Source organism: Streptopelia decaocto (genome assembly GCF_964273445.1).
Source record: "Streptopelia decaocto genome assembly, chromosome: 3".
Classification (NCBI taxonomy): domain Eukaryota; kingdom Metazoa; phylum Chordata; class Aves; order Columbiformes; family Columbidae; genus Streptopelia; species Streptopelia decaocto.
The window spans coordinates 54637136-54658211 of NC_138656.1; the positions used below are offsets into that span (position 1 = coordinate 54637136).

The 21076-nt window shown below is 37.7% G+C and overlaps 1 protein-coding gene across 1 annotated transcript in view; it reads right to left on the bottom strand.

Moving 5' to 3' along the window:
- The window catches only part of SYNE1 (spectrin repeat containing nuclear envelope protein 1), a 304124-nt gene that overhangs the window by 142299 nt on the left and 140749 nt on the right, over window positions 1–21076 (bottom strand). The window contains exons 48-59 of the mRNA XM_082048748.1: window positions 20347–20552; window positions 19144–19299; window positions 17641–17932; window positions 16753–16925; window positions 14736–15045; window positions 11849–12013; window positions 10099–10455; window positions 6023–6159; window positions 4915–5092; window positions 2682–2864; window positions 1000–1143; window positions 512–667 (exon numbers count right to left, since the gene is read on the bottom strand). Of these exons, the coding sequence (XP_081904874.1) occupies window positions 512–667; window positions 1000–1143; window positions 2682–2864; window positions 4915–5092; window positions 6023–6159; window positions 10099–10455; window positions 11849–12013; window positions 14736–15045; window positions 16753–16925; window positions 17641–17932; window positions 19144–19299; window positions 20347–20552 (2457 nt within the window). The remainder of the gene's footprint in view (window positions 1–511; window positions 668–999; window positions 1144–2681; window positions 2865–4914; window positions 5093–6022; window positions 6160–10098; window positions 10456–11848; window positions 12014–14735; window positions 15046–16752; window positions 16926–17640; window positions 17933–19143; window positions 19300–20346; window positions 20553–21076) is intronic.

The window sequence follows — 21076 nt, forward strand, 5'->3', positions numbered from 1 at the left end:
AGCAGCCTAAGAGGTCAGTTTTTCAGAAGGGCAATCTATTAGATTTAGATAAAGATACTTACAATGCAAGTAACTAATAATTGTTACAGGATTCAATGAAGTAATAACTTTTCTGTATTCTGTAATTTCTAAAAAAATAACTCTCCTATGTTTTGAAAAATACTTCTTTCAGGTGCCTCTTATTACATAACTAAAATGTCCTTGATGCTTGAAATAATCAAAACCAAACCCACCTTGCTTTGAATCTGGAAAAAAAATATTGTATAATCAGGTGGAATTTACTTTTAATCAAAACATGTTTAAAAAAAATAATTACAAATCACCATTCCATTTTGTTGACAGTTCATTGAATTATCCACGTCCTAACCTCTCACTCTTTAAAGCCAGTGTGAAAGACAAGATAGATAGCTCAGAGCAGACAAGTAAGACAACCACAGTGTTTCACATTTCAGTCTTTTTCCCCACCAACATCAAACGAACTGCTTAAAAGCACATACACAAGGTGCATTACCTTTGTCAGATTGCTTAGAGTAAGATATTGAGAAGACAACTGAGACACTCTGCGCATAAAGCTTTTGCTGACAGCTTGCTCTTCCCACAGCTGCTGAGCTTTCTCTTTTAGCCTGTTGAGCTGATGCTCGTGGCAGCTTATTTCCTCAAGGACAGACTGTAAAGCAGAAGCACATTAATATTAAGAGTGGGTGCAAGAATGCAGGAGAAAGAGAAGCATGAAGGCCCCATGAAAAACAAAAGTGACATATAGCAAGCGTGCTAAGGCACACCAAACGGCTACAGCAATGAAGCAGCATGTCGTAAGAAATTTGGAGATGCAAAACCTGATGGGACAGGAACACCAACAGCAATCTTTGAAATAAATCAGTTCTCATCTTATTTACAAGTCAGGATGCTGGAATTATCATATTTTTGTAAGGAAACAATGAGATCAAGAATATGGGATAGGAAAGTCTGGCTGTGTTGAAAAGGCTTATAAGAAATCACCTGCAACTTTTGCTGCTCTCTCCTCTTGGAAGGAAGATCATGGAGCCGACCGCTACTTCCTTGTACCATCTTCTCAGTTGTGGTCAGCCACTCCTGCAGAGGCTCAGCAGTTGCTTCAAAGTCCCTCATCTGGATCTTTAAGTTCTGGGAAGACATGCAGAATGTTATCAACAGTCTCACTGCACTGGACATAACTGTAATGCACAACACACAGATCAAGCACAAAAAAAAGTATGTATAATTGCAGCCAAATAAACAACTTTTCAAAATAAATTACACCAGCTTTGCTCCTTCCCATCCCACAAACAGGCACTGAAAACTAAAAGTATGAGAGAGTGCCTCTTTAAGAGGCAAGACAGAGGCAAGAATGTCTACACAGTTGTTGAGGCTGAAGCAAATTTCCTTTAAACTGAAAACTTCACAGATCTTATGAGCCTTGACTCAATTTAAGTCTAACTCACACAGCTAAGACAGTCTGAAAGCTGATTTGGGATACAAATTACCTAACATCTGACTGTAGTCATTCAAACTGACTCCTCCTTAAATGCGCTGCCACTATTCCTAAGAGATGTATGACTGACTAAGTTCAACCCAATCCTAGGGATCATTTCTGATTATATTATTTTCTAGTGTAAAGTTTTGGTTATAAAAACATGTGCATAAATTCATAGGTAGGCATACGTAAAATGCCTGCTTATTTTTCTTGTAGACTTATTCTGCATGATTGAAAAAAAAGAGCATCTGAAATAACTCTCATAGAATAGAAACCTGGACAGCATAGTTCCTGTGCCAGAACTACTTTTTTTTTTTTTCCCAAAGTGATTTAGTTTTCTTTTTAGCTATAGCCTTATCACTTAAACATGAGAATGAAAGACTAAACCTATAAGACTGAAAAATTCTCGCCTATAAAGATTAACCTTTAAGGACACCTTTTCGTGGCAACCCCAAGATTAAGAAAGGTAAATCCCTTCTACCTGAGAATTTTCTTTGAAAGTCTCTAATACATGATGTATTAACTGTATTTAAACTTTCTTCTCAGCTAGGTAAGCAGCATTAAATAGGAATGCCTAGGAACTTTCATTCTCCTATGTCATGCAAGGAATTCCAGCTAAGACGTTTTGAACTTCAAACTTATGACCTTAAAAGAGATTATTTTTCTTAAGATATTCACCTTCTGTGATTCTGGTTGAATCATGAGTTCAGAATAGAGAAAGGCACTGAGGTTCATTTTAAAAGTTGCTCAAATAAAACATTACATTTCATCAGTTTGCAATAAGAGTGTCATTTATGCAGTGTACTGTGACTATTCAATCAGCACCAGTGTCTGAAGTCCGTGCTAAAACAGTCCTTAAAAAAGAAACTGTGTTTTAGTAATCCAGTACATTTGATGAGGCTCATGTTAAGGAATTTGAGCAACTGCTGTCTTTGCTACTTTCAGTCACTCTGAAGAACAGCCTTCTGCATGAAACACCCCACTTAAAGTGGAATCAGGTCATAAGGAGACAAGTAAACAAAAGTAAAAAGTAAATGGAAGAATAAGACTTCTTGAAAACAGCTATTTCTAAGTTCTGTCACATCATAAATGCAGCTATATATGAAATCTAAACCGTGCTGTTTGAAAAAAAAAAAAAAGCAGAGAGGAAATTTAGATCTATCTTTCCCCACTGTGACTGGTTCAATACCTCCAATGCCGATTCCTTCTGGTGGAGGATGGTGATGAAATTTTTCCAATCTTCTTTAGCAGTAGCAGATTTGTCCCGGATAAGTTTAGCCTTTTCCTTTGGTAAAACAGAGCACAGCAGTTCTCCTTTGGATGCTAGCAGGTTTAGTTTTTGTTGCCCATTCTCACTTTCTGATAAGAATTCCTAAAAATAGTAATCAAATAAGATAATTGGTGAACTTCAGGTTGCAGTAAAGGTCAAAGGCAAGCTACCAGAAAATTTAACAGGGATAAGAGTTTACTGTTTCTGTGCATTAATATGCTAACTCACCTTCTGGTGCATTCCATTTTAATATCATTCATATTTATGTGATTTAGGAAGAACAGCTACTTAATCCAGAAGTGCCATGCATCTGAATAATGTATATATTAAGGCTCTAGAATTACCTGTGTGTTCTGCACTTCGTGACACCATTACTGGTCATTTAGTTGGGTACTATACTTCTTTAAATCTCCAGAAAATGGTGAGAGTTTCATTTTGGGCAACCAGCATCCTGGCACGGGTGAATGCAGGAGCCAGGGCCCTCTCTGAAGCACGGGCAGGCTTGAAGCCTTGCCCATGGGCGACAGCCACACTGGGCCTTCCCTGAGCGTCTAAGGGCTTATGCTCAGACCCTGAGTAATGTCTAAACTGTGGGATTTATCCCTCTGCATCCTTAATTTACCTCCCCTGGTTAAGATATTTTTCTTCATAGAAATCTTGTACAATGCTGGTATTGAAACATGTATATGCAAAAATTACACACAAATGTAAGGAAACAATCCATTGGGATACTTTTCTTATAACTTGTAATTATTAAAAGACTCTGTGAGCATTTAGGACTCAAAGGAATGTAGTAGTCTTTAATACCAATATTTTAAACTGTTACTGTCATGATTATGTGATACAAAAATAGTTTTATATCCATAATCACGAGGTCACATCCACATTCAGAAGTAACGAGATCATTACAAAAATTACTAAATCAGGTTCTAATTCTGAGTTACATTAGAGATCTTAGTAGAGACTGTAAAGGGTCTGTTAGCTTGGAAATACTTTGTTCAGGTTCTGGCTATATTAAAATCAAAGATATAATTGCCTTGTGACTTAATGGTGGCAAATGTTCTAACAGACAGAACATTAACTTTTAACAAAAATAATTTTTTATGTTTACACAAGTTACCAGGACATCTCTAGAAGTCCTAAGGCAGTCACTGCATGTCAAAAAAAAGTTTATTTCATCTAAAGCAGCTTTCAAGGAATAGGAGAACAAAGTAAGGGTTTATGCTATGAAGGTGCTGCAGTAATAAAGAAAAAACATCTTACCACTCTTGGGAAAAAACCAAACCACACCAAAACGAACACCAACAACCTTGCTAAAACTTGTATTTAATGTTAAAAACTACTAGGATTTTTTTTTTTCCTAATATTTCCTCTAAACATAGTCTCATTTTGGGGTAGTTAAAGTTTTGACATATTAATACAGTATTGTTTATGCTTTTAAGTAAACAGTTTAAGCAAGGGAAAGTGAATTTACCAAAAGGAAGAGGAAGTTATTTGGGTTTTGGTATTTCCTAAGAAATTGCTGTGAATTTCTTCTGTTCTACTACCTAACTGAAGGTTTAACAGTCTCGTTACGTAATTCTCATTTTTCTATTTTCAGATAAAATTATAATTATATTATATTCATAAAAGTATTTCTTTCACTTGCTTTATTAAAATAAACTTTTAATTGACATTCCTATCCATAGAGTTTTTGGGGCTCGTTTTAGCTTTATATGAAAAATACACTTTTTGAATGCCTGCTCACACTGCATATGTTTTAACTCTCTTCTTGCACCACAGGAGCTGTATTTTCTTATATGAGGAAAAATATTTACATAACTTTGAAATAAATCCAGGTACTAAGTCCCAATTCTGATATTGTTTTGATTCTACAGTACTTTCCTACTTTTAAAACATTTTTCATATTATAAAAAGGAAACAAACAAGGAAAACTACTATGAGAGACAATGACTACACAGATACTGTAACCCAACAACTATAATAAACAAATCACATTAAAAAAAAGGGTTTATTTCCTTGCCATTAGTCACCTTTAGTGTTGACAATAACAACATTAACAAAACCCACTAATTCACTAAACAATTCAGTCTGAGCTTTATATGAAACTGATCAGGTATCCTTTAGACTAATAATTTACTGCTATAGTTACCTGTATTTTCTGCAGACTTGCCGAAGCTTCACTGATGTTTTGAGGCACATCAAAGCATTTGGCTGTGGTGACTTTTGCATTGACCAGCCACTGCTGGAAGTCCCTGAAAGCTGTCCGAAATCTTTGCTGCAAGATCTGCTCTTTGCTCTGACATCCTTTTGAAGCTTGCAGGCAGAGGCTGGGTTTATCACACCATGGAAGCAGAAGTGAGCAAGGGAGGGAAGAAAGGCTCTGTTAGGTGACAAGGCTTTTACTTAGTTCTCCAAAATACAACAGTAAGGTTAGGTTAACCTGGATTCCTCCTACCAGCTTTAAGTATTTCACTGAGGCACCAGGAAATCGATTAGAGGCTTTCAGTCCCTTAAAAGTGAAGCATGTAAATTGGGACATAAGTGTCACAGATATGGCAGGTGTGTTTCCAGAGTGACTCAGTGTACCTAAGCATGAACAGTTTCTGCAAGCCCCCTTCTCTCTCTAGGGACAGTGTGCGGAACTACAGCAGCTCCGATTTTAGCTTCTGTGGCTCAATCAAGTTCATAACGTTAGAAGGGATCAATCTGGGTCATCGCATCCTTCTTCTGCAGCTACAGGAGCCAAAAGCTATAACCCGCTGCAAGCAAAAAGAGAATCTTGTGTCTGAAATGCGGGTGTCACACTCCCAAGTAAATCAGATAGAGTGACCTGAGAGAAAGCAAGCAAATGCTAGCTCCCCTGTTTCAAGAAACCAGCCAGTCAAAGAAAAGTAAACTGAAGGGCAAAATTAAGAAAAATATCTTAAATAGTTGGCATTGCTTGTTCTTCCTTCAGACAAGTAACCCACAATGCTACCTCACAGCTTCTTACAAGGATTCCTCCTGTAATAGGTCAGATGTGGATATACATTAGTTTCACCTGAGTTTGGTGACATAGCCTGGCTTTTAGAAAAAAAAAACCCAAATAGCTACTTTTTACAACTGCTATTGACACCAAAATCAAAATAAAGATGGTAGTTATTGTATACCTCTGTTTCTAATTCTAAAATTCTAATTAACGGGTCTCTAAAAGACAGCTCACACCCACACACTCACACATGGGACTGATTAACTATAAACAAGATGAATGTGTGTACCTGTTATACTCCTTAATCAATCCTGAAACCTTTGAAGAATGAGTACTCAAATCTCTGGAAAATCTACAAAGATCATTTAACTGAGTTTTAATCTCATCTGTCATATGTTCAGACTTCACCAGAGCATCCAAAGTTTCCTGTTAATACAAAACAAATGAACAATACTGGTGAGTAAAAAAATAAATAAATAAATAAAATCTTTTGAATAAAAATTTATCAGAATTTAAATTCAACTTCATTTATGATCCAGGCATGTTCACTTTCAAGAGTATTTTAGCAGTCAAACGTAGAGAAGCTTATTTGAAATTATGAGCTTCTAGAGGCAAAAATTCTGGAAGCCTCAACTTTCTTAGTTCAAAATGTTCTGAAAGAATGCTTTAAATTACAAAGTTCATTTTAATAAATGAGCTATGGTATTGTCAGTTAGCTGTTTTCATATAAAAGTCCATACAACTACAGAATAGAAAATAATATATGTTTCTATAAATATAAATGGCCTGTTGGCTTAAGTTTAGCTTGTTCAATAAAAACAGTGTTGAACTGTATCCAAAAAACTAATTTACGCACAAAGCTTTTAACAACTTCAACTCCTTCACAGAAGGCTTCACAATGAAAAAGTACAGCTGCCCACAGTCCTGTGAGAGTAAATGGGTTACTGTCTGTCATTGCTGCACTGGAAAGACTCTTGCTTTGGAGACAGCTAAGCCAACAAAAAAATTGCTTGTGTTGGCTTAGTTTACGTCACTGGGAGAGGTGTGATAACCACTCCAACAAAAACAGTCTTTGTTGACGTCCGCAGCATCTCCACTGCAGAATCCCGCCAGCTACTCCAGCATAATGAGCTGTGCAGACTTGGCTCCTTGTCTCATTAGAACTAAAGTCTTCAGGCATTCCTCTTAAACTACCATGGAAAAAAAGATGATTTCTAGCTCATTACATTCACCACAGCAGAGGTTCTGCGGCACAGGCAGGCCATAGTGTTTGGCACATACAGATTAGTTCGGCTAAATCAAAGTGCCAATCTGGAAGAAATGTACAATATAAACTTAAGAAAGAGATCACATGGAAGTAAAGACAAATTCAAATAGGGACGTGGAAATGGGAAAGGGAAGTCCCCAAATCATGTTTCTGAATGTGTATATATATATATATATATAAGGATGATTGAAAATATACATAGTAAACAGTTTGTAATAATTTATCAACACAAAATAAAATGTTCAGGACAGGTACAAATGATGTACATGAAAATATATGCAGAAGGTTTTCAAAGTATCACAAACTACATTACAGAGATAAAAATGCAGAGTAGAAGAGTAGACTTTTCACTGCAAAGTACTAACTAACTCTGCAATAAACAGATATACCTTTATGTAAATCAAAAGTTAAAAGAAATATTAGCAAGGGTCTAGCAAGCCAATGAACAGACTTAGTAGAAACAGCAAATGGACAAAAGCCAGTGAAGCAGCTCATATGTAGGCTGCCCACAAGCAACTTTGTACTTGCTTCATGTACCTTTTCCTGATAAAGTCTGCAGAGCTGTGAAATGAATTTTTTAAGATCTATATTGTGCATTTCTGAGCAAGTATAAAATATATATACATATACTTCTTCTTCATAGTATGTGAACTGCCAAGAAGAAAAAACACAACTATCCGTTTTGAGAAAAATAAAACTACAAGCATGCGTTGTCTATGAATAACAGTTGCTTAGACCATGTTCACAGCTTGATTATATTAACATTACTGAAATATGCCTGCATTTATACACCACAGGGAAGCCCTGTAAAATTAAGTCTAGAGACATTTCAGATATTTTATGTGTACAAACTTTCTTGTGTTCTTGCAAGTATGAAAAGATATTTTGCTACAGCAGATTTTCAGGACTCCTCTGATTTACATTATTCATGCTTATATTATGGACTTCATCTGCTTTGAGTCACTCATACACCAGAAATCTGTTCAATTATAATTAAAAGATACTTGAAATAGTCACACTACCAGTTTGTTTCAAGGCCATATAAAGTAGCATTTGAATTAAGTAATTATGTACTAGCAATGATGCTCAGAAAAGAATGTAAACTAATTACTTTTTGTTTATCTTACTTTATGTTAAACTGCATACAGGACATTTTTTGAAAGCATTAGGAAGAGCAGCACAATGGACATTACTTAAACTGACGATGTCACAAATCGTGTAGGGCAGGAATCATCATAATGAAATACTAACAGCCTTTTTTTGGTAAAGAAAGCAAGCATCTCCTAAGAGCAGCATAGGGTTAGAATTGCCTGTTTTCAATGAGATTTTTCAGTGCCAAATAACCTACCTCAATAACTACTAAAAGATTATTCTGATGACATACAGCCTTAGGCACAGCTTATTGACAAACAGGAACATTAACTTTCAAAACAGTCTACTTTTAACTGTGGCATACTTCCACACAGAAACACTGATAGCACCATTGCAGCCACTTGGATTTAATTTTGAATCTGACAGTTACCAAAATAATTTCCCAAATTCCAAGTTCAAGATCTGTGGTATGTGCTATTATGTTGCACATACCTAAAGGAACAGAGCTTGAGTATAATAGAATAACAAAATGAGCTTGCTGATTCTGAGAATTGTGAAATGCATTTTTAACTCATGGCCTTGGTTTACATGGCAACAGAATCACTGTGAGACAATGGAAATGGAAAGCTGCAGTGCTATTTTACATTCACAATAGGACCTATCCCTGGGGACCAGAAATGGAAAGATTGCTGTCACATTTCCTCTAACTATACATAAAATTACATAGTAGGGCTCTGCATAGTAAGTCTTGAGATGCCTCTGCATTTTCCCTCATTAACTAAAGTTTACATCTGCCTAAATAAAGTGTTGTTACATAGAGCTACAGTACATACACAGTGTATCTAACGCTAATAAAAGCAATAGCCTTTGAAGATAGTGCTTCTACATTTATAAAACAAAAAAATGTCTGGTAATCATTGTCGTATGTTGTTGACAATTGCATATCTTCCTTTCCTTTTCAAAAGCATATAAACATGGAAGACTTTGCATATTTGTATGATTATTTGCTCCAATGTAACGACATTCCTACAGATATGTATTGGCACTCAGGCAAGCAGGTTCCATAAATCTGTGTCAGGGAATTCTGTGAAAGGGGAAGCCACAGAAATCACTTGGCACAGACACTGGAGGAGGAGATTTATAATCTCAGTTCAAAGACAAGGTATTCTGAGTTTTTTCTTCAGTCAAGGAGTCAGAAAGCAGGCATCACACACCTCTCTTCCTTTACTGAAACTGCTTTATTGCAACACTACCCTGGAAAGGAAATGCTCTGTATCTTTTCTCAACATCTGTGATTCACAGTCGTCGAGATACACACAAACTTATATTTTGATTGTTGTGGATATACATATGTATCTAAAGCAGTGTGTGTGTGTGATAAATCCATGTGGAATTTCTTGCTAGAAAACAAGCAGGAACAGAAACAACCTCTATATTTCTCTAAGTTCCACTGCATTCCATAGCAAAGCAAATAGCAAGCATACTTGTTTCTAGTATAACTTCTTTAAATATTGGGCAAGATCTCAATGTGCATAATGTGAAAGATATTTCAAGAAATGGAAAGTATAAGCTCAATACACTCCTGTTAAATTTTAAGTAAGAAACGGCTCCAGCTGCTACTTGGCTTTTAGGAAATGCTTCACATTTGCCTGATCAAGTGCTACTCTGGCTTGAAACACTGAGCAACCTGGAATAGAAGTCCAGAGCTGGTGTGCCAGCTCCTTCAGTTTCTCAGAGGCAAGCCCTGTTTTTAACATCTAAGATCCAGGCAGCATTTGGTAAGCCTTGTGCAGCAGAGGCCAAGGAGAGAAACATCTGTAAACACTGCTTGCTATGATTACAGTTACAAAAAAAAAAGTTTGGGAAGTTGGGATTTCATAGAAATATTTTTCACAAACACATTTTATCATTTTCTACTTGATAGCCCGGCTTGGCAGAAGTTTTCTGCCCACAGTAACGCTACACGTACAACCAAAAAGCAGCTAGGAAAAGAGATGTAACCTTACTTTCTCCTTGCGCCAGCTTTCCACGACCTCGGCGTCGGTGTGCCGGCTGTCGAGGGGGACCAGGCTCTGCGACCAGGCGGCCAACAGCCCCCCGAACCGCTGCACCGCCTCCTCCAGCTGCGCCACCCGCGCCGCGAACTCCCGCTCCGACAGGGCCATCTGGCTCAGCACCTCCCGCAGGCTGCCCTGGCTTCGCAAGGCGCTCTCTTCCCACTGCCTCCAGTCCGAGCGCAGGGCCTGCATCTCGGCAGCCAGCAGCTGGCACCCGCCGGCGGTCGTGCTGCGCTTCGCGGCGGGAGCCAGCGTCTCCACTCGGCCCAGGCGGCCCGCGCCGATCTGCCGAGACTCTACCAGCTCCTGCAAAGCGACATTGCCATGGTAACCCGCGGAGCTGCCACCGCCACCCCTGGGAAAGAGGGGGGAAATCGCCCAAGGCGGGGGGGCGCGGCGGGGCGGGGGCAGCGCACAGCGTCCCGCACCGAGCCGTGGCTGCGGCGGCGGCACTTGGGCGGCGGAACGCAGCCCGGGGATGGATGAAAATAAAACTCAGGCGAGAGAGTGTGCGGGGTTTACACTGGTTAAAGAGCGACACTGAAAGTTTCTTAAGCTTAGGCGAGAGAGATACTGGAAATACTGTTTGGGTTAAGATGCGGAAAACAGTAACTTACTTGTGACCTTTTACATAAGCAGCACTGGTATGTAGCTGCTCATAGCAGTTTCAAAAACACAACTGTGCTGCTCAGAAAAAGCATTTTACAGCCTACCCATGATCTGTGATGTGCCTGATGTGCCATAATTGGTTGCACATGTCTTTTTTTTTTTTTTTTTTTTTTTTTTAGTAAGTGAATTCTTTCTACAGTGTCTTATTTCAATCTTACAAACGCTACAAGGGAATTTTGGGAGTTTTCAGCTTAAGAAGCTGAAGAATATAAATATCATCTCAAACGTTGCATGGAGTAATGTTATTTATTCTCCTGTCTCTCTTACAAGCTAGAAACTATTATCTCCTCCCTTCTCTGTTTTATATATGGGGAGTTTGAGCACAAAAGAAACAAACAATCCAAGAATGTACAACAAATCTGTAATTTGATCTCAGGTATCCTGAATCCTCGTTTGGTAGCCTGTTCACTGTCCCACTCTCTCATGTTTAGGAGAAGAGTAAAATGCTGCTAGCGTAAGAATCTGAACATAAACATCTGGCAGGAGCCTGCTTTAATGTTGCATTCAGAAATACGTAACTTGTTTAGGCATTCAAATGCGTACAAATGGATGCCAGGGTAAGGAGACTATACACAAGAAATCAAATCATACATTTCTACTTTGTTTTGGGAGAATAACCCTTGCACTGCTTTATGCAGCTACATTTCATGCAATTCAGGGGAGGCGGGTTTTGACTTTGATTCAGACAACTCTGCTCATGAAGGAAAGTATATTTGGGGATGGCCAGAGCAGTATTCATTAATCAACTAAGACACATTCTTCTGTGATGCCACTGGGCTTCCGCTCTTGCAAATTGCTTCCATGTGTGCTGTGGCTAATTCAGGTCTGATTGTACTTTTACTCCACCAGTTCAATATGAGAAGGGAGGTGAAAAGAAAACATAGCTTAGAAAGCTTGCTTTCAGCTCACTGAAATGTAATCACTATTTCAAATATACAAAGAGCAAGATCCCACAACTTTTTGGCTCTGGCCTATTTTAGAGCATAGGGTCTGAACTGCAGATGAAATAATGAAAGCTAACTTATCTTACATTGATTTTGGCCAGTTTTTTCTGTATGGTTGATGTATCTCCAGATGTATCTGACCAGCGGTGCAGCTCTTCCTTTGCAGAATGGAGCCAGTCTGTGAATTCATGAACAGCATCAAGGTATAGCAAGTGATCCTTCACAATATCTTCCACTTTCCTCATTTTCTCCTATCATTTCAGATTTAAAAAAAAAAAAGAAAATAAAAAGATCATTAAGATCATTGGAGTTCTTAAATACTGTTCTGGCTTTAAGCATGCAGTGCTATAGTTAGTCTGACTCTATGGCGTCCATTTGAATGCTGAATAGAGCACAGCTTACAGCAGCAGAACACAGTGCTACGCTGTACAAAGTTTAGTTTAGAGTGTCTGGACAGGTGTGTTCCACTGGAGCAAAAGATGAAGAAGTCTTCTGAAAATGTATGCAAAAATGTATTTTATCACATCCTTTAACACAAAATGTATCGCTTAATAGACGTTGAAGCTGCAGCCGTGCAACTCTGGCATGCTTTTCCCAATACCCCTGGAGAGAGTCTTACAGATCATCCATGAGTCCTTCCAGGGAGCTGCATGCCATGAGAAACATAACTCTTATTTAGAAGGATCAACTCTCTATAAATGCTAAGTAGAGTCAGAAGGATATCCCATACAGAGACCACAGATGAGGACTTTGCAGTTTAAAATTGCAAAAGTTTCTTATGGCGATGAGTCCCATTTTAACAATCAGATCAGAAGTGGTGGCCGTCCCCAGGCACTTGCCTTGCAGCCCTGAAGGGCACATACCCTGACATAGATGTATGACAGCTTCATGGCTCCATCTTCGCTTTCTAATGTAAGCTTAAAGTGGGATCAGCTTACCTTACTGTAAAAAGGTGAAATAGTGTACTACTCTAGATTTGCCTTTGGTCTGAGTCGGTAGATTTGTTCTTACATTCTTGTGAGCTAACACTCAGGAATGTTTATCAAAACTAACTAAAAGTGAACTGAGCTAATCAAATTGCTTTTTACTCCCATGTGAATATTCTAATCTAGATCTAAGTGTCCTTAAACTGGCTTCAAACTAAACCACTTATGAATTAAACTCCAGTTTGTTTGTTTGTTTGTTTGTTCATTTTTTCCAATAACTCAATATACAACCAATGCTTTTAAAAATTAAGTTAGATTATTAACCCTACTGTTGCCTCTGAAAATAATCATCATAATTTCCCAGAATGTGTCAGACAAATGATGGTTACTAGCTAAACAAAAAAGACCTAAAGTAAATCCTCAAAGATTTTATATCTTAATGCATTTTATGCAACAACAGAGTACGAAAATATCAACACGTGCCTGTCTCTAAATTAAATAGATAGCTTCCTAGGGAAGCAAAGGAGCCCCAGGAAAGGCAACCACACATCCCTCTTTATTTTGCTCACATCAAAATACAGCACCAGTAGAGCAGGAGAGGCAAAGTACAACTTCACTTGGTCTTTTCTGGTGGCAATGGCTTCTGCCAGTTACAGTCAGTGCTGTTCTCTCCCAAGGCAAAGATGGCAAAGACTGCAAAGCTGTCTTTCTTGCTTAAGAAATTAAATTTATAGATGCATATTGATTTTAGGAGAAAACTGCCAAGCTCCCTTCTGATACTCACAAGTTTAAAAGCATTGTATTGAGTCAGTAATCTTTGTATTGCTCTAGATTTAATGCCACTGAAAGAAGTAGAGTTATACAAGGATGAAACTGCACTGATTCTCTAGGAACCATGTTCATACCAATTAAAAAAAAGGAAGAAAAAAGAGAGCAGAAGTTCATCATAAAAACAAGAGTGTTTGAATAGGCGGTAATTACAGACTACTTACATCTGAGAGGGCTATAACGTCCATGGTCTGTGTTTAAAGCAATAAAGCAATGACAATAAAAGTATATCTTATCCCACAAATAATTTTTTAAAACCCCAACAAAACAATAACAACAACAAACAGCAATAAAACAAATCCAAACCTGAAGTGCATGACTCCACATAATGACTTTCATTTATCAAGTTTAGTGAGAAATATTCAGATTTTTACTAAAGTAAATTCATATGCCCTAGATTTAACATTTTTCTTAACCGGTAATTTGTTAGATCTTCCACTTTTTTACTTTGGTTCTCTTTTTTTAATAGAGACTATTGATTAATTACCTACAGGCTATCAGCTCTACTCCCAATACATGAAAACTCAAGTCACATTTCCACCAGCTTAATGAATTTATATACAATGTTTACTTCAATTTCACATTAGCCTGTTATTACGTGGCCTCTTCCAGATGCAAACTTTCTCATTAGCTGTGAAGATGGAGATTGTAACTCAGAGCTAGTGTCATCACAATCACGATCTGGTTAGCAGAAGGTCTCAGTGCGCTCATGCATCCTTTCTTAGAAACCAAACAGAATACCTGTATAGCACGTGTAGTGCTTAGTGGCTTGAAACACCACAAAATACGGGCATACATGTTTCTGACAACAGCATTTCTCTTTTTGACAATATGTTTTCTGCTCCAGGAGGCATTTCATTCTTCCTTTTTCAGGTTAAAAAAAAAAAAGTGTTATAAATGAATGAAAAAGTATTAGATGAAAATAAATCTGGAAGTGTGTCAGAAATATTGTTGTGTATATGAAATTAAGAATAAAATATATGCCTTTCACTTTTAAAAAATCCTAACCATACCAATTTCAATTCCCAACAATGTTTTTTCATTCCAGTGAATTTTAGTAAACTACATCCAACTTTTTTGTTATAGTCAACCATAACAAAGGGCAAGACTATTCAAGTTAATCCTTTAGTTACTAAAAATTATGAACATTGAAATTTTAGGCTCACATACAGATATCTAAAAATTTTACTTGAAATGGAGGCCTTTGTCTTTATCTTACCTTGGCTACAGTTCTGATATCATTAAACTGTGTTTTCAGTTCTTCTTGAGCTGCTTCTCCAAAAGAATCATCCTCTGTTTTTTCATACAGTTCCACAGCTTTTTCAATGAGTTGCTGTAAATCACCAGAGTGATCCTCTATCTCTGAAACAATAGCCTGGAAGTGGTCCAGCTGAGCAAACTTCTCCTTCAGACCAAGCTGTGGTTCTAAAGGCTGTTCCACTTTGTGATCCAGTTTCTCTAACCACTGCTCCAGCTGGTTTTTCCTTTCCAGATATTCATTCCACTGGCCAATGACAGACTCTAGGCAGCTTACATGAAAAGAAACATACACAGTACAGATGAGAACTTTTGAAAGGTCTGAAAAAAATAAAAAAGCCTGAAGCCTACTTATACCTTAATTGTTGCGCTGTCTGTAGCAATGTGTAATATGTTTAGAATATACCTTTTCCCCGTCTTAGTTTTCTATGTCAACTTACCCGCAAGCTATTCTAGAATTGTTGTGTTCTTTGGGCTACTACATATAATCTGATACAACTACTTTCCTATCATAGCAATCATGAGCAATCTGTCTGTTTCAGACTAATGAAAAACACATTTCAGTGTCTGACCAGGAAAGGAAAATACAGAGCAAATACTGGAGTTCTTTATGATCAGAGTAATAAAATGTACAGCAGCCTATGAAATTATTGATAATTAAGAGATATTATGGCAACCTTTGGAAGAACAAATCAATTATATATAGTCCCATTTACAACTTATAAGACGTACTGTCTTCTGTTCTATATTGATCTTTCTAGCAGATCACCAGATTTCTCTGGGACTTGTGTTGACGAATATCATTCTCATTCCACTGAACTTAATAATTGATGTAAGTGTGGTAGGGATTTCATTCAAAATGTAATGGTCTAGCCTAATCTAAATAATATTTTATGACAAAAATTAAGTGAAGTTACCACGAAATCTTAAAGGTATCCCATTATAATTTTCTACAAATAATTGCATTATAATTTTGGAATAAGTAAGAATGTGGCACCACATTCAATTGAAAAACTTCAGTTTACCTACATCATGGATCCCACCATTGACAGCTGGTTTTTAGGACCTAGTTATCCTCACACTCAGATTATCTCAAATACAGATATGTGACTTTTCTGATGCAGATCTTTGAGTTTTCTGATGCAGGGAAGACTTTGTTTTCATTAGAGAACTAAGGAAGTCAGATCATGCAGAAGTTCACCAAGTGCCCATTTCTATTCAGTAATGACTGGGGTGATGGAACAGGGAGTGCTTGTAAAGCCCACACATGAAAGCAACCAAGAAGCAGCTGCAACTCTTTTGGATAACGGGATTTAAATATCAGATGTCCTTAAAATAAATTTTTAAAAGATGAAATTTGATTATGAAAATAATACTTTACTTAGCAAGGAGAAATCAGGCATACAAATACAAAATTTGGGATAACTGCCTAGGCTTAGTTCTGTGGAAAAGGATTTGTAGAGAGTAGAGGATAAACAAGTAAACAAAATTCAACAGTGTGATACTACCGAGGTTAAGACAAGAAGAAAACAGTCTAATTAACAAGAAAGATTATTTGCAGTGGATATTAGGATCTACTTTTTAATTAAAATACACAGTGAAAGACAGAATCGAGAAACCTTCCTAGAGTTTTGTAAGGAAAAGGTAGATAAATATCTGTCAGATGTTCTTGGTCCTGCCCAACTATGTGTTCAATAACTCAGAAAGCCCTTTCTAAGTTTTTCACTGTATGAATTTGTATGATTTCTATTTATTTTTAAATTAGTATCATCTCAGATGAAATTTGTTTCATCTGGTAAAGTCAACTCATCTTTTTTATAGAAGGATGTATTTTTTTCAGGCAATTTCGATTCTCTCTGATGATGTAGCTTTCCCTTCACATACCAGTAATGAAAGAATGGACTCCTATGTGCTGTAAGGTACCACTCTTTGTGAGCAAAGATGGCAGGATCTGACCTGTGTTGTTCTAGGAGTTTTACCTCTGCCAGTTCACTGAGGTGCTGATGATGTCATTCCATACGTCCTTCAGCGTCTGTAGCTCGGTTTGTATCACCTTTTGTCCTTCCTCATTGCTGCTTCTAAGTGCTTGTTCTCCTTTGCCAATGGCCATGTTCAGCTTAACTTCACCATCACCTTTGAGTAAGAGGATCTCCTGTATGGCAAAATAAGTCAAAACATCAAATGCAATCTGCTGAGAGGTGAAAGCTGTTATTCTTTCAATAGTGGACACCATCTTTTCTGAAGTCATTTATCCTTGAAAGCCATGCGCAGTATGAATTCCTAGGGACCTCTTCTTGTATGTGCCTGTCCCTTGCTATATGCAAGTGATCCAGCAGTTTTTCCCACAGCCATACAGGTATTTCACTGTATTGGTTATACTAAAATATTGCTCACATTGCAGTAGATAGTGAGCAGGTCAAATACTGCACAGAAAGGCAGCACCACATAGGTAGAGGCAATCTCGAGAAGGCCCATGGCAGCGTGTCCTACACTGATGACCTTCCTAATAGACGTTTATCTAACCTGTTCCTGAAGACTGCCTGTGACAGATAAGTCACAGCTTCTCTGTGTCAGAGCTTCTGCTCTGTCTCCAGAGCTTCCCCTCCATTAGGAAAGCCTTTTTAGACCTGAATACATATTTTCACAGTTCATTATTCCATATTAAATGGAATACCTGGCACCTGTCTCCATTATACTTCATCCTGTTTTTCATACTGCACCTCTCAACTTGTCAAGAACACCTTAAATTCTAATCCTCTCCCTCATAACCGTACAAAGACTAAAATATAAAAATATTTCTTTTCCACTGATGTGATCCACACCAATATTGACCTTGATGTGTAATCTCTAATTGTATCCTTCTTTACCTGAATTTGTGTCAGTCGTCTCTCTAGTGTGGCTTTGCTACCAACAGTGCTCTCCGATGATGTGAGTTTATCTTGAACCTCTTTCACCCATGACCACATACTCTGCAATGCCTCCTCCAAAGTGAGATGCTCTTGGAGTGCAAGCTGACATGTTCGCAGCTTCTCCCTGACAGTCTTGACCATGTTTTGATAATTGGTGAGATGCTGAGAAGCGAGGCGCATTTCATTGCCCACACCATGGCCTTCTTCATTTAAAGTCTGTGCCATTTGGGACAGCTTATCAAAAGATTCCCTGAAACAAAATATTGAAACTAAAAATTAGTTTCAGAAAGCATAAAATATTGTTATAGCAATTACCAGATATTATGAAGGTTGCTGACATAATCACCTACTTCACCAGTGACAGAATTCATAGTTAACAGAAAAATTAGCTGGGAAAGACTGAAAGGAAATATAAGCAGTGTGTATTGATTAATATCTTTACTTGTGTGCGGTACCATTTCTTGCAGGTTTTGGTTCTCAAAATGATTATACTGAAATATTTGTGTTACACATTTAAATTAAAAGCTATCTTAGTTTTCTTTTCAGCTGTCAGACTTTCAGCTCTCAGGTTCTATATGAACTTCTATGGTTTTGTTACTTGTCAAAGATTCTGAGAAGTTTATAGTCTTTGACAGGTAAGGAAGGCATGATGGAAAGGTCAGGCCATTTGTCCAGGATTAGACACTGACTCTGGGGTTCAGTACAAGGGTCAGTAAAAGAGATTAAAAGTCTGGGTGCGTAAAGCTTCAGTTAATCTCAGTCTACTGAATCACCCTTCCTCATACCCTGTGATTACAGAGAATTTACATCAGACCAAAATGTCTTGCATCAGTCACAGGGGGATAGATAGAGACTGGGTATACTTTTAGTATACTGTGAGGCTTGAACAACTGACTACGAATTCTGTTCTATCTTTACCAACCTAATAATAATTTTAAAAGAATTCGAAAAACCACAGTGTACTAAAAAGGCAATTACTTCATTGTCTATTGGCTAAGTCTGAATTCTAGAAAGATTTCACAGCCAATGTGGGTGTTATTTGAGCTCTTTTATAAAAGCAGCTATATAGGAAAGTGGATTCTGATAACCTGGTTGGATCTGAGTGTTGCAGGACAGAAAAAAAAATTTAAAATAGATGTAATGGTGTTATTTTTACTATTGCTTTTACAAGCAATATTTTTAAGATTTATTTTTTTCTAAGATGATATTTTTCAGTTTCCATTTATTAATGAAGCAAGATAAGTTTTTCCTAATGAGAAAAGTATCAGCATCAAATTTTGGAGTTGGCTTCACATTCCAATTTCCTTAAAACTGGAAGTAACTGGATTGAGCCTCTTTTCATAGAGTATGTTGCAACACTTCTCTGTCTTTCACAAACACACTTTAGCCAAACAGTTTAGTTTCACTGTTGCTTTAGCACAGAAGAACGTAGAGTATTTTAGGAAATGTATTTCATACTACCTTGAATTCAGTAACTCTTCCAGGAACTTTTCCACTTTCTGCACCTCCTTTTTCTTCTCAGGAATAAGCTGTTTGGTCTCTCCTAATGCTTCTGTGTTTATTCTTTCTTCCATGTCATGTATCCACAGGCCAAGTTTCTTGTGCTGATCTTCAAAGCTACAGAACAGATAAACAGTCCTTTAAAAATATTTCTCAGGTGGGGTAAAGTCAGTAAGTTATTTCAGTTCTTTCAATATCCCCAAGACCAGGAAAATACAGGTAGGTATCACTTCTGTGCTTTCAGAGTAAGAGTTGTACACAAAACATAATTCCACAGTGACTACTAATCTAAAAATATTCAGCAGCTCTCTAAAAATGTTCAGCAAAATCATGGGAACTACAGTGGGAAAAGAAGCCTCCAAAATTTAAAGTGACAGTGCCTTTATTTATTACTAGATTCAATAAAGGCAGACAAAAAGAAAGCTTTTTCCAAATCCTTATAATGATTTAGTCTGAGGTGAAAAAATTGATAAAAATGAGTTTTTACTTAGTATTGAGACTTAAAACAACTGAAGTGTTGTGCTTTCAGTTTCTCCAACAGAACGTAACTGGAATCTAGAGCTCTTGGAATACAGGAAAACAAGCTCTGGCATTAAGTTTGAAAACCTTTTCTTTACATGAAGGCACACACCTCATCTTGCCATTTTACCCATGAATGCTACACTAACTTTATTTTCAATTAGCAACAGTTCTGAATTTAGTTTTACCTAAAAATGTTTGAACTCCTAAAATTCCAGCCCTAACTAATAATTTAAGGGTGTTTTCTCATCACCTCCTTAGGAAATATGTCCATCTGGAATGGGACAGGACAAGACGCATGCTGTGTAAAAAGCATACTATCTTCAGATCCCATGGCAAAACCTGAAAATTCATCACACCTTTTCCTTCCAGGATATTGCATTTAAATTACTGAGATCCCAACTGCTAATTTGGGATTGCATGAGCTACACAGATCTTCCACATATATGATCTTGACCATTCTTCCATTCTTTATCCAGTGAATACCCTTCGAGTTTTTAGCAGAGGACTTCATTTTCTCTTAAGTATTTCCAAAGAAAAAAGCAAAGAGGACTAGAATAACTGGAAATAATTTCAAATTGTGCCCTGTAATTCTGCAGCCAAAAAGATTCATGCAATCCACCTATGACTACTGGCATTACTCACGTTCCCAGGTGTGAGGCACAGGCTTCCAGAGCCTGCTTATCATTCAGACACTGGTTGAGGAATTCCTGGAAGTTCTGGTTAGACTTTGCTATTTGCTCCTGAATATGGCTCACAACTGGTTCAGGTAAGCAAGCACACAAACTTTCTCCTTCCTTGCAAGCAGCATCCAACTTCTTCTGTCCCTCACTAACAGAATCCAGAACACCCTGTGTAATGAAAGGATACAGTTTAAACATGCAAGAGTTTAAAACTAAAGATATTTCTATTAAAAGTCACAGAATCGCAGAATCACAGAATGTTAGGGATTGGAAGGGACCTCGAAAGATCATCTAGTCCAATCCCCCTGCCGGAGCAGGAACACCTAGATGAGGCTACACAGGAAGGTGTCCAGGCGGGTTTTGAATGTCTCTAGAGTAGGAGACTCTACAACATCCCTGGGCAGCCTCTTCCAGTGTTCTGTTACCCTTACTGAGAAGAAGTTTCTTCTCAAATTTAAGTGGGACCTCTTGTGTTCCAGTTTGAACCCATTAGCCCTTGTCCTATCATTGGTTGTCACCGAGAAGAGCCTGGCTCCATCCTTGTGACACTCACCCTTTATATGTTTGTAAACATTAATGAGGTCACCCCTCAGTCTCCTCTTCTCCAAGCTAAAGAGACCCAGCTCCCTCAGCCTTTCCTCATAAGGGAGATGCTCCACTCCCTTAATCATCTTTAAGTGATCAGATTTCCC